At 44.4% G+C, this 13,305-nt stretch overlaps 1 protein-coding gene across 5 annotated transcripts in view; it reads left to right on the forward strand.

Annotated features, from left to right (window-relative positions):
• Window positions 1–13,305, forward strand: part of PRDM10 (PR/SET domain 10) — an 89,642-nt gene that overhangs the window by 50,948 nt on the left and 25,389 nt on the right. For all 5 annotated transcript variants that reach the window (XM_036861010.1, XM_036861014.1, XM_036861013.1 and 2 more), the window contains 5 exons: window positions 649–852; window positions 5,076–5,148; window positions 7,366–7,483; window positions 10,452–10,581; window positions 11,091–11,333. In XM_036861010.1, coding sequence (XP_036716905.1) covers window positions 649–852; window positions 5,076–5,148; window positions 7,366–7,483; window positions 10,452–10,581; window positions 11,091–11,333 — 768 coding nt within the window. The remainder of the gene's footprint in view (window positions 1–648; window positions 853–5,075; window positions 5,149–7,365; window positions 7,484–10,451; window positions 10,582–11,090; window positions 11,334–13,305) is intronic.

Here is a 13,305-nt window from a genome sequence, read left to right on the forward strand (position 1 = left end):
GTTGAAGAATAGTTCACGGTGTGTTACGGTATATTTACACTGATGTCTGTTCTTCACTTTTGATGCTTTTGCTTCTATCCAACCCCTCTGCTGTCTGCTTCTTGGAGAGCCACTCTGTAGAACCAAGAAAGGGCAGTGGGGAGGGAGAATTTTGGTGGTGTGTTTTTGAGAAATCAGCAGCTGTCATGGGGAGATTTTCTTGGTGAGTGCTCAAGGTGTCCTAGAAAGAATATAACTTTGTACAGAGAAATACCTATATCACCAGGCTACACATTATAAATGAAATGCAGTTGAATCCCCAAAGGAAGTAACTTGTAATGAACTGGAGAGTATTTTGCTTGCATTTTCTGGCTTATTAGTAGCATTTTTTGATGTGTTAGTTAATGATGAAATATCAACCGAAGCTGTACACTCAGGGTGCTAACTTTTAGATTTTGCTGAGTAATCCTCCTGTAGGTGAGTCTTCAGAAAGTATCCTTTTCCTGTTCCATTCGGCAAGACACAATTCCAGTATCTTTCTGGATACAAAGGGGAGAATCAACATGTCTGGTTAATTTCAGGAACAATATCTTGTATATCATTCCATGAATATCTATCATATTAGAGGTTTCGTGTATGTGTGTCTTTTTACTTTCACTCTGGTTGCAGGTTTCTCTGGATAAAGGTGACAGAAAAGACAGGGATTTGCACGAAGACCTGTGGTTTGAGTTGTCTGACGAGACCCTCTGTAACTGGATGATGTTTGTACGCCCGGCCCAGAATCACCTGGAGCAGAACCTGGTGGCTTATCAGTACGGCCACCACGTGTACTACACAACGATCAAGAACGTGGAGCCCAAGCAAGAGCTTAAGGTACAGTGCTGGGTCAGTGGCGCCTTCGCTAGGAATTGCAATTGCTTCATGCTTTTCCTCCTTTTTTCTTCCCTTTGAAGAGGGATCCTTTAAAAAATGGTCCTCTTCTTGTAATTCACTTACTTACTGAGCACTTGCTGTGTACTGTACACTTCTAATAATCCCACCAATAAAACAGAATGAAAAGTATATGACTTTTGAGCTCTATCACAGGGATTCATGAAGGTATTAGGCCCAGGGGTGAGGAAGTAGTTGTTTTGGGGGCACAGACAGGTCTGTGTGATTAAAGATGGGCTTACTTCAACATCATTTACACATTCTAAGGAAGAGTTAGTTGGGAAACAGGAGATCTTGTAAAATGGAATTCAGATGTATGGGCAAGATTTCTTTATCTGAAGACTCATTTTACCCAAAGAATTCTATGTACTGACGTCTGATTTTAGGAGTATATTTTTTGGGGATAACGCTCTGTAGGAATTTGTCTAAATATTAACTCTTGATGATTAATAAAAATTCCGCTATGATTCTAAGGGAAAATCCCCTCCGCCCTCCACCCCCGCCCCCGTTTTTAAAGCTATGTTAGGAACATGGTAAAAAGAGGGGGTCAAAATATTAAAGTTATAAATGAAAAATATGTTAGAAATGATTGCTTTTGTACATGAACACTGAATAGCACTGTGTCTCAGTGTGGTAAAGTGAGAAATAGATACGTCTTTGGGGGGAACAAAGACCTAGACTTTGTTTTAAAGCTGTACAAACCCTGCATCTTTAAAACCGTCAAGTAGATAGTCCATAACCTCCAAAGAAAATGTGTAGAAGGAGATTCACATCTCACACCTGTATTCCGATAAATTTTTGATACTGAATGAATACTTTTTAACTGTGGAGGGGAGATTATTTTCTCTTTTAATGAAGTAGAAGGCAGACAGATACAATTAAATAAGAATATAATAGTTCAATATAATGAACAACCAAAACAGCAGATAAAAAGAAAGCAACAGAATGGGGGAAATATTTGTAATACATGTTAAAAGGTTTGAGTATACAAACTGAGAGAAAGTCGTGTGCCTCTAACCTCACTGCATCCAGATGGACAATAAATAAGTATTGGGAATAGACTTTATTTGGGGAGGACTCAAACAGTAAAGAAATGTTAAAAAAATTTTTTAAATGTTGATAATTTAAAAACCCTTAAAGCAAGTATGAGTTAATATTTTTGTTAATTTAAACTAGCAAAAATAAACAGATATAATACAAGGAATGTGAGGGTTTAAAAAATAGGGACGTTTGTTTCAGAATTGCAATATTTTATAGAATATTTCTGACAGTAGGCAGCAAAAATGTTCTTGGCTGAGTAAACCCAGTCCTTGAAAATGAGTCTGAGGAAATAATTATAAGCAAAGATAGAGCTAGATACATTAGAATTCTGTAATTTTTTTACTGACTCAGACATTAAGATGCACCATTATTTTACACACCATTAAGAAAAAAAATACACTGCCAGCTGAGCTATGCTACAGTGCTTATTTTAATCAACAGAAGTAGTTATTTTATATTTATTGCAGGAGGTATTTTGGACTTATTTAGACATAATTTTGAAATCACATCACACTTATGCATATTTAAAAAGGCACACTATACGCAAAATAAATTGGTTAAGGTATAAACTGCTTTCTGTGCAGTCTGACTTTTTTTTCTTTAACTGGATCATTGTTTTACTTTATCATGGATGTTGTGCTTTTGTATATCTGTCATCTTCCGTGCCATCAAGGTGTTGATGATGATGCGGTGTTTTTAGAATAAGTGCTCCGCTGTCACCTCTGGGATATTTTTCCAAGCCACTGATAGCTTTTCTGTAAGTTTTGATGCTGTGCTTTCCCATTGACTGAACCCATATGTGTCTTTTTCCTCAATTGAAACTCATGTCCTTGGAAGTTGAGAGTTTTGATCAAGTCAGTGGGAAGTTTCTGATCACTCGATGTTTGATACCTTAATGAGAGTTCCTCAGGTATGATCACACCAGCCTTGCATTGCTTTGAAATTTCTTTCGTTTATTCTGAGGGAGATGGCAATTTTTTTTGGCCTTCATTTGCATTGCTTGGCAAGTGTAGCACCTCATGGAGTGCCAGTGGGACACATACCAGAATGAGGTGAGAATAGAAAGATCTCGGCTAGGTTTGTGCAGGAGCAAATGCAGGTGGTCACGGCTACGTCAGGGCAGTGACCACAGAATGCCATGGATTGGGAGGCACACTCTGATTTCTGAATCAGAGAATGTGAGAACATACCTCTTGGAATCGATGAACAAGGTAGAATTTATAACAGCAGAATGATAAACTACCTAAAAGTCCAACCACAGGGTCATGGTCAAGTAAAGTATAGAATACAGACTCTGTAGAATATTATTCCACAGTTGAAAATGAAGTCTCTCAGTGTGATTATTTCCATATGGTTAAAATAATGTTCTACAACAATTGTATATGACGAATTCATTTAGTGACCAAAACATGGAGCTTGTACTATGTTCCAGACACTAGGAGAAGACAGACTGGTGCCCTGCGTTCAAGGAACTTGTCCTCTAGAGGGGAGGTGGGCAGAAAGGTGTAAATAAGCAAATAATATCAAATAGTGGGAAGTGCTGTGAAGGACACAAAAGGTGTGAAAGGAGCAGATAACAGGAAAGGCCCCAATTTAGGTGTGACGGGAGAGGGCAGGCCTTGCTGAGGAGGTGACAGTGAAGAACCCAACATTCCTGGTGGTGGAACAGCAAGGGCAGGAACTCTACACGCTGGAGGAACTGAAGGCGGGTAAAGGAGAGTGGTGGGAGCCCTTTGCAGACCAGCATCAAGCACTTGAGGTTTACTGAGAACCAAGCAGCTGTTGCAGGCCATTAAGCACGGGAGTGAGTGATGAAATCAGACTGTGTTTCCAGAAGACTGCGCGGGCTCCTGTGTGGGAACTGGAATGCAGGGAGCAAGAGTGGAAAAGCAGAGGCTCGTTAGAAAACCAGGCAAGAGCTCATCTTGGTGAGCGTCTAGGTGGGCGGAGCAGACGGAGGACGTCTGAGCCGCCCAGAGTTCTTACTGAGGCATTACAGAAGAAAACAGAAATACGGTGGTCCAGGGGCTAAGGCTCTGCGCTTCCAATGCAGGGGGCCCGGGTTCGATCCCTGGTCAGGGAACTAGATCCCACATGCCACAACTAAGAGTTTGCATGCCACAACTAAAGATCCCACCTGCCACAACTAAGACCCAGTGCAGCCAAATAAATAAATATATTTAAAAAAGGGTTAGCTTTTAGATTTCAAGTCTGAGCAACTGTGTGGAAGGTGGGGTATTTATTGAGATGGGAAAGGTAGGCAGGGGTGGGGGGCGAGGAGGGGAGCATCTGGAAGTCAGTTCTGGACAAGCGCCGTCAGGCAGGCAGTAGAATGTAGGTAGAGGGCAGGAGGGGAGGGTCTGGGGTAGAGGCAGTGGCTGGGGAGTCATTAGCACAGAGTTGGCTGCAATGGATGCGATTGCCTCAGGGAGAAATCAGAAGGCCCTGGACTTGAACTACGCTTCGAGGAACAGCACTGTTCAGGGGTGCGGGAGGGGAAGGAGAGCCAGGCAGGGAGACTGAGCAGAAACAGCCCGCGGCTAGGACGGAGGAAGAGGCTCGGGAAGGTGGGGCAGCTCTGGTGACCCAGCAGTGTCGGGGTGGAGCCACCATGGTCACAGCTGTGGAGAAACCTGTGTTTAAATATAGATAAAAGAATTGGAAGAGGCTCTGCTTCACGCAGATCAAGAGACTATTGATGTTATCTCTCGTGAAGTTGTCTAATAACAAAACCAGTTTTTTATCTTTTTATTTTTTAAATTTTATTTATTGATTTTTTTGGCCTCACCGCGCGGCACGTGGGATCTCAGTGCCCCGACCAGGGATCGAACCCATGCCCCCTGCAGTGGAGGCACGGAGTCCTAACCACTGCACCGCCAGGGAAGTCCCACAGGTTTTTACAAAGGAAAAGAAAACACACAGTGTGTCTTGGCAGACGAACTTCCTGACTGACCGTCTGCGCTAACGGGGTCACCTCACAGTTCGGCTTCTTTTGTTTGTTTGTTTGTTTTCTGTGGGCTGTAGAAAATCCTGAATTGTTTCCTGTGAGCAGGAGGAGGAATTGAAGCACGTGAAGCACATCCCGTGATGCCCTTAGTCCTTGATGTTGTACTTGGCTCTTGCAGGTGTGGTATGCTGCTTCCTATGCTGAGTTTGTGAACCGGAAGATTCATGACATTTCCGAGGAAGAAAGGAAAGGTGCTTGGACTTTTTCATTTTTTTGTATTTCATATATTGATTCTAAATTGTATATATTACTTACATCTTTATGCAACGTCTAATTTTTCTATCTCTCTGTATTTAAGATATTCTAATAGGTTCTTTAGAGCCGCACATCCCTGTCTAATTCTAGGGTCAAATGACAATGACATATTTACATTTCTTTCATGGGTGCTGGAAAATAGTATTTAATATAATGAAAACCTCCAAATACTAAATTAGGACCTAGATCAGAGGACGATCCCTATCGAGATGTAATCATCTCTGAACACGGCAAGGTAGGCATTGACTTTGTTTTCAAAGTAATGTCACTGAAGTACAACCTACATACAGAAAAGTGTGCAAATCCTAAGTAATGGCCCAGTGAATTTTCACAACGTGAGGACACCTGGGCAACCTGCACCCAGATCAAGACACAGAGCGTGGCCATGGCCCCAGGACTCCCCTGAGCCTTGTAATTCCTCCTCACTCCCAAGTGTAACTAATCTCCCGACTTCAACACCACAGATATGATGATGTGCTTGTTACTGAACTTTTTATAAATGGAATTATGTGATATGTACACTTCTGGTGTCTGGGAATCTTTTGTTTGTGAGATTCTTCCATACTGTTGTGTATTATTGTAGTTTGTTTCTTCTCATTGCCATTTGGGTTTCTATTGTGTGAATGTACCACAATTCATTGATCTATTTCTACCATAGAAATGTGGGCTGCACAATGCAATCCTGACATTGACTAGCTGGAGTTAGGTCACCTTCCGCAGGTCAAGGGCAGAGTCCTCCACAAGACTTTCCCGACTTCAGACAGCAGCCTCAAGCCCTGGGGGTCCCACGCCCCCTGCACACTTCTGACCAACTAGGTACAATTTAGGGAGTTCCCGCTAACTCCCTTATGTCTGGTAATTCCCTAGAACGATTCATGGGACTCAGAAAAGTGCTATACTTTTGAGTACCATTGTATTATAAGGATGCACGTCCGGACCAGCCAAATGAAGAGACACTTAGGGCAAAGTTTGGGAGGATCCCAAATGTGAAGCTCCCACGTCCTTAGGCCATGTCACGACCCTGGAGCACTGATGTATGATTACCAGCCTAGAAGGCTCACCTGAGCATCTGTGTCCAGAGTTTTTATCAAGGCATCCTCACATAGGTGTGATTGATTGGCTCCTTGGCCTGTGATTGAACTTGCTCTCCAGCCCCTGCTCCCCTCCCTGGCTGATACCACCTGGCTCAAAGCCCCAACCCTGTAGTCAGATGGTTGGTCTTCCTGACACAGCCAGCCCCATCCTGAGCCATCTCATTAGCATAAACTCAGGTATGGACACAGATCACCAGGAATAACAAAGACGTGCCTGTTACTTGGAGATTCCAAAGATTTAGAGGCTATTTCCCAGGGACCGGGGACAAATGCCAGCAAAATTCTTCATTATACAGCAGGGTCGTTTCCAGTTTCTGGCTAAAAACTAAGAGAACTAAGATGACTCCTTTCTTTCTTTTTTTGTTGTTTTGTTTTTTTTGCTTTATTGGTTAGATATTTTTAATGTGGAATTAGACAAAATATTTTTGAAAATTAAAGAGAATTTAATAGAAATAATGCCATAGAAACAAAGATATGAGGGTGCCACTGTGCACATTCTTGCATGTCTTTTAGTGAACATATGTGCGTATTTCTGTTGCATGCACATCTAGGAGTGGATTCCTGGGTCATGGGGTATACACATAATCAGCTTTAATGGGTACTTCTGAACGTTTTGCTAAAGTGATTACATTGGGCATTGATTTTCAAGTTATTTGTGATACAATATACCATCTGATTATGAAACTTGGATCTGAATCACTGGGTTATCTGCATACAGATTTCCATTGTAGCACTCCTTGGCTTTCCAGTGTGGTAAGGTCGTGTGTGTGTGTGTGTATGTGTGTGTGTGTGTGTGTGTGTGTATGTATTGCGGGGTGGGAGAGGGTAGCACAAGGGTGTTTGTTCCTTTGATGTCTTATGCAAATATATCAGAAAACATGATCCTAAAAATTATTCTCTGTCAAACTTTAGCCTTTGGTTTTATAGCAGAACAGCAGACACTGGGTATTTATGAACGCCGGGCTACGCTGAGGTGGGAATGGTGTGGGTCCGGGGCATCTGAGTTTTACTGGTGCCTGCTGATCACCAGCCTCCGTGGTTTCTCTCCCACAACTGCAGTTCTTCGAGAGCAAGAGAAGAATTGGCCCTGCTACGAATGTAACCGCCGATTTGTAAGCTCAGAGCAGCTGCAACAGCATCTCAACTCGCATGATGAGAAACTGGATGTGTTTAGCAGGTATAATAAGAAGGGGGAAGATTTCAAAAACTTAGTTTTTAAAGTTCCAGGGTCGTTTCTATATCACCTGTGAATTTATGAGTGTGTGTGTGTGTGTATGTGTGCGCTCACACGTGCACTTGTGTGTAGACAGGTAACCAGGTAGGCTGCTGAAGGACATTTCTTATCCATCATTTCCTTTTTTCCCCTGGTCCTCATTACTACTTGTGTCTTTTCCAGCATAACCAATACCCAGCAATAGGACATCTTTTCACCTTAGTAAAATCTCCCCTAACTAGAGATTCTGAAATAGGAATTCTTCTGATTTTCAAACTCTTTTCAGTAGTAGGATTCCTTCATCAGACTAAGTCCTATGTTTATTTTATTTTTATTTTTATTTTTTTTAAGGAATCCCTTTTATTTTTATTATTTATTTATTTATTTTTAGCTGTGTTGGGTCTTCGTTTCTGTGCAAGGGCTTTCTCTAGTTGCGGCAAGTGGGGGCCACTCTTCATCGCGGTGCGCGGGCCTCTCACTATCGCGGCCTCTCTTGTTGCGGAGCACAGGCTCCAGACGCGCAGGCTCAGTAGTTGTGGCTCACGGGCCCAGTTGCTCCGCGGCATGTGGGATCTTCCCAGACCAGGGCTCGAACCCGTGTCCCCTGCATTGGCAGGCAGACTCTCAACCACTGCGCCACCAGGGAATCCCAGTCCTATGTTTAATTCCCACTATATAAGAAAGGTAGGTGAAGGAGAATTCCACAGGATAGGGTAGGCGCAGCAAAGCAGCTGGATCACATAGGCCTGATGGGTAGTGGTAGGAAATTTGAATTTAATTCTATGTGTGATAAGAAGTCTTTAGAGTCTGCTGATCAAGGGGTATTGTGATGTCAGTTACATTTCTAAACATCACTGTGGATAAAAATAAAAACATCACCGTAGCTTGTATTGCAGTAAGAGTGAAGGCAGGGAGTCTAGTTAGAAGCTATTTCAACAGTTCAGATGAAAAATGAGAGTGGTTCCGGGAAGAGTAGTCCCAGTGGGACAGATGTAGGGTTGCCAGCTTTTATGGGATTTGAAAAGAGAGGAGATGGTGTGAAATGGCATTTAGGGAAGTGGGAGAGTAAATATTCCAGGGAAGTCCGGTGTGATTGCTTGCAACGTGAGTGAGGGCTCACGTGAGTCACGGCTGTGTCGTCGCCAAGCATCTTTTGCTGCGAGGGTGCTGGTGCAGAGCCGGCAGGGAGTCGGTTTCACCAAGTGTGTGCAACGCAGCGAGCGTGATGAAGCATCAGTGGGGAGGGAAGAGCATGTACAAGGGAGTGACTCCCGTGAAGGACCTTGGAGCTTATGAGCGGAAGAACGGAGAGGAAACATGAAGAGGACGCAGGACTGCAGACAGGGGACAGGACTGGAGTGGAGCTGGTGGTGAGGGGGAAGGATCGCTGAGTCCAGGCGCCTGAGGGGGTGAGCTGGAAAGTCAGGACACCGTGTAGCAGCGGGCGAGGCATGGCATCAGGGCAGTGGGGTTCCGCACCTACCAAGGACGACAAGGCTGAAAGTGTGACCACGGGAGCAAACGTCTGGGGTGCGTGGAGGACACAGCAGGAGTTCCATCGCTCCCTCCTGTGTATCCCAAAAACTCCGACCATGGCTCTGTTATAGCATTTTTTAAAAAAAATTTTATTTATTTATTTATATATTTTTGGCTGTGTTGGGTCTTCGTTTCTGCGCGAGGGCTTTCTCTAGTTGCGGCGAGCGGGGGCCACTCTTCATCGCGGTGCGCTGGCCTCTCACTGTCACGGCCTCTCTTGTTGCGGAGCACAGGCTCCAGATGCACAGGCTCAGTAGTTGTGGCTCACGGGCCTAGTTGCTTCATGGCACGTGGGATCTTCCCAGACCAGGGCTCGAACCCGTGTCCCCTGCATTGGCAGGCAGATTCTCAACCACTGCGCCACCAGGGAAGCCCCTATAGCACTTTTTATATTCTGTTGTGAGGTTTGGTTTATATGCCTGCTGCCTCTACTGGACATCTGAGGGTAAAAACTGTTGCATATAACTTACCGTCTTTAGTGTCACGCTCCATGCATGACACATTGTAGATAAAAATGTCTGTTAGCCAGCTGTTAAAAGAAATTTGAGACAATTAGGCAAATTTGAACTTTGGCTAGATTTAATAAACGTTGAGCAACTATCACTTATTTTTTAGGTGCGATAAAGTTGTTGTGGAGATATGTGTATTATATATACATATATATGTCCTTATGTTTTAGAGATACATATTGAAATATTTACAGATGAAATGATGTCTGGGATTTATTTCAAAATAGCCTAATGGGTATGTGTGTGTGCGAAGTGGTGAGGCTATAGATGGGATAAAACTGGCCATGAGTTGATAAGTATTGAAATGAGGTAGCGGGTACACTGGGCTCCTCGTATTCTCTACATTTGCCGAGGTTCAGAATTTCCCATAATAAAGAATGGTGTTTACTGGATGCGCTATGGAACCGGTGAATTAGAAATTTGTTCTGACCTTCCAGAAGATTATAGTAAGACAAGGGCGTTCCTTTGACTCTATAGCCACATTCCATGGAAGGAACACGAGGTGAGCAAGGGGAAGACTGGAATCTTGTCTCCAGGACACACACGAGGCGTGTTCTGTCCTGTCTGCGTTGCTCACAGGATCGCAGAGATGTGTGCGAGCTTTCAGAATTTTCGGTAGCAAAATGGTGTCAGTGCTTTGACTTTTTAAAGCTCCTTTTATTCTGAATAATTTAAGACATCTCTTTGAGCTATATAGATGGCAAAGATGAGAAATTTGGAAAGCGTGTATTGGCAAAGTGATTGTTTCCATTAGAAAAAAAGAATCAGGAAAAGAAATAAAGTGAGAGGAAATCAAGATTTGGGGTGAATCCGGATCATTCAGGGAAATATTTGTTGTGCAGTATTGTGTAACCAGGACTATCTATAACCCAATGTCTTGTCCCCAGAACAAGAGGCAGAGGAAGGGGGCGAGGCAAGAGGCGGTTTGGCCCGGGTCGACGGCCGGGACGCCCTCCCAAATTTATCCGCTTGGAAATAACCAGTGAAAATGGGGAGAAGTGTGATGATGGGACACAGGTATGGGGGATGGGAAAGCAAGAGCTCTTCTTGGATGCTTGATTAGAGAACTTACGAGAACCGTTACTGGACTCAAATACAACCGCCTTTCAGAGGGTGACAATCCTGCCTGTCAGTGCTGTGCTGCCCGTTAATTAAAGTCTGACTAGAGAAAGACTAAAAAGAACGTTTTTTCAAACGTTACTTACAACAGAAACCCAACTCTGCTGCCCTATAGGTTTGAAATTGTCCAGAGACATTATTGGGGGACTCTGTTTAATTAGTTTAAACAATTAAAATGATGATATTCAAGAAGAGTCCTGTCATAGTCTTTTCCTCACAAAATGATCTGGAAATGTCTCACGGTTTTTACATCCTCTGGATGGTTACCTAACTAATTTTCTCAGAAGGAAAATATTCTTTTCTGAGCATAACGACGCTAGTCATTTAAAAAATAAAGCAGCAATTCTAAATCCTAGCACTGATGTCTATCTAGGTAGGGAAATAATGGCTGGTGATTGCAATTTCAGGACTTGCTGCACTTTCCCACCAAGGAGCAGTTCGATGAGGCTGAACCTGCAACTCTGAATGGCCTGGACCAGCCGGAGCAGCCCGCGCTCGCAGTCGCTCAGCTGCCGCCGGAAGCCCAGTCTTCTCTGGAGCACGAGACGGAAACGCACGAGCTGCACCTGCAGCCCCAGCACGAGGAGAGCGCGCTGCCCGCGCAGAGCACCCTGACTGCCGACGACATGCGCAGGGCCAAGCGCATCCGGGTAAGCGGGATGCCCGCCCCGCCCTCTCCCGGCCCTCCGCCCCGCCCTCTCCCGGCCCTCCGCCCCGCCCTCTCCCGGCCCTCCGCCCCGCCCTCTCCCGGCCCTCCGCCCCGCCCTCTCCCAGCCCTCCGCCCCGCCTTCTCCCAGCCCTCCGCCCCGCGGGCGCTGACCTCTCTCCAGGCGGCCAGCCGCGTAGGTGCCCGGCCGTTCACCACCACTTGTAAGGCTTGCTGGCCTCTAGCCTATCACAGGCTCAAGCCGCTTGTTTTGGAAGAAAGTACGAACTGTTTCTCTGGGTCTCTGGGTCCCGGGGCAGGCTGGCATGGCCGGTCCTAGATTCCATCGATTGATCAGCGACTCAGAAGCCTGGCTCTTGGCGGCATCCGGACTAGCGTAGTTAGAGTAGGATAACTCTCTGGATCCCTAAACTCACAGGTTGGAAATGGAGAGATAAGTACACTGAGTTGTAACAGTTACTTACTTTGAAGCCGGGCTAATCTGTGCCTAATCATAGCTCTCAAGTCAGTTTGGGGTTTCGAATTTGTTTATCAACGGTTTCCAAGGGGAGACTGGCAAATGCCAGGACGCGTCAGCGCACAGGGACCGGAGTCCAAGTTGATCTGGCAGGTGCAGCCCACACACGGGGACAGCGCGGAGCTAAGCTCCAGGTTCGGCGGTAGGGCACTGTCTAACCCGCGTGACCCGTGACTTGACTTCAGGCCATGCGGCTGCAGGGCCTCCACGGCTGTCTGGCCGGGTGTGTTTTGTCCCTATTTCACAGACAGCGTTGAGTGTGCGTTAGGACCTGCGGGGGATGCGTGTGGAGAGCACCGTGGTTTTGTGAGATCAGTGTATGTGCGGACAATTGACATCCAGAAAACAATGACTTAAACCTGTGTTTGTGGTAGCAGGACGTTTAAAGACTTTTCTTAATCCTTTATGTGGATGAAGGAGACTTTTTGTATAACTTCCCAGGCTTTACAGTTTCTAGGTGGATGATCATTTTAGCTTATGTTTCTTTTGGTCTTATTTGCCTATAGGCTAGAAGGGACCTTGAACAATAGTCTAGTCCGTGCCTTCATTTAAAAATACATTTAAATGTTTGTTCTGTATGACATTGTGGAAGAACTCTGAGCAATCAGGCTAAATAGACTTTATAAGGGTCCTGAAATGGAAACTTATAAAACTTATGGCTCCATGTATATTCTTTCAAAAGGATATGTAAACCTACATAAATATAGACCAGAAAGGCAAAACGCTGTGCATACCTTCCATCCGTCATGCCACATGATTCCCAATCTGCATTTCACTCTTTCTTGGGCAATTACTATCTTTTCTGCTTTGGCCATTCTGATTTTTCACTAGGTCCATAGAAATGCTTTGTAGATTTAATTTTTTGAAGGAAAAAACTAAAGCCCACATGTTTCGTGAGGTGTGGATGTATAAGCATAGTGTAGCCGTGATCGTACTTGTGTTCTGGAATGAGCTGGGTTACTGGTTTTGGAACAAGGTTCCTTGTGTCAAAGCAAAAGCCATGTGTATGTGGCTTTTGGAGGTCAGTCTTAGGTGAGCGATTTTTTTTTTTTCCTTTCACACATTCTAAAAAGCAGGGGCTATGTATTTTTTCATCTTTTCTATCCAGGTTGGTAATGACCAACTGAAGGGAAGCCTTCCAACCCCATTGGTAATGTAACTATTTTTCTCTCCTCTAATGCTGCCTGCTCAGTTGGAGCTGCAGGTACGTTTGTTTCCTGTGTTTCACTCACATAACAGAATGTTATTTAAGTGTTTGCCTGACCTGCTGTTCTTTGCAACCTGTACTTACTAAATCCTGGTGGAAATGACAGTTTGGTTGCTACAGTCAATGCAAATTAGTTAATGAATAATGATAATTTATTTTCAAATAGTAAGTGAGTGGGCTGCAGTTTGCTCATTCACAAAATGAAGGGTAGGACTAAGTGATCTCCAAGGT

The sequence above is a fragment of the Balaenoptera musculus genome, chromosome 8, assembly GCF_009873245.2.
Source record: "Balaenoptera musculus isolate JJ_BM4_2016_0621 chromosome 8, mBalMus1.pri.v3, whole genome shotgun sequence".
Classification (NCBI taxonomy): Eukaryota; Metazoa; Chordata; class Mammalia; order Artiodactyla; family Balaenopteridae; genus Balaenoptera; species Balaenoptera musculus.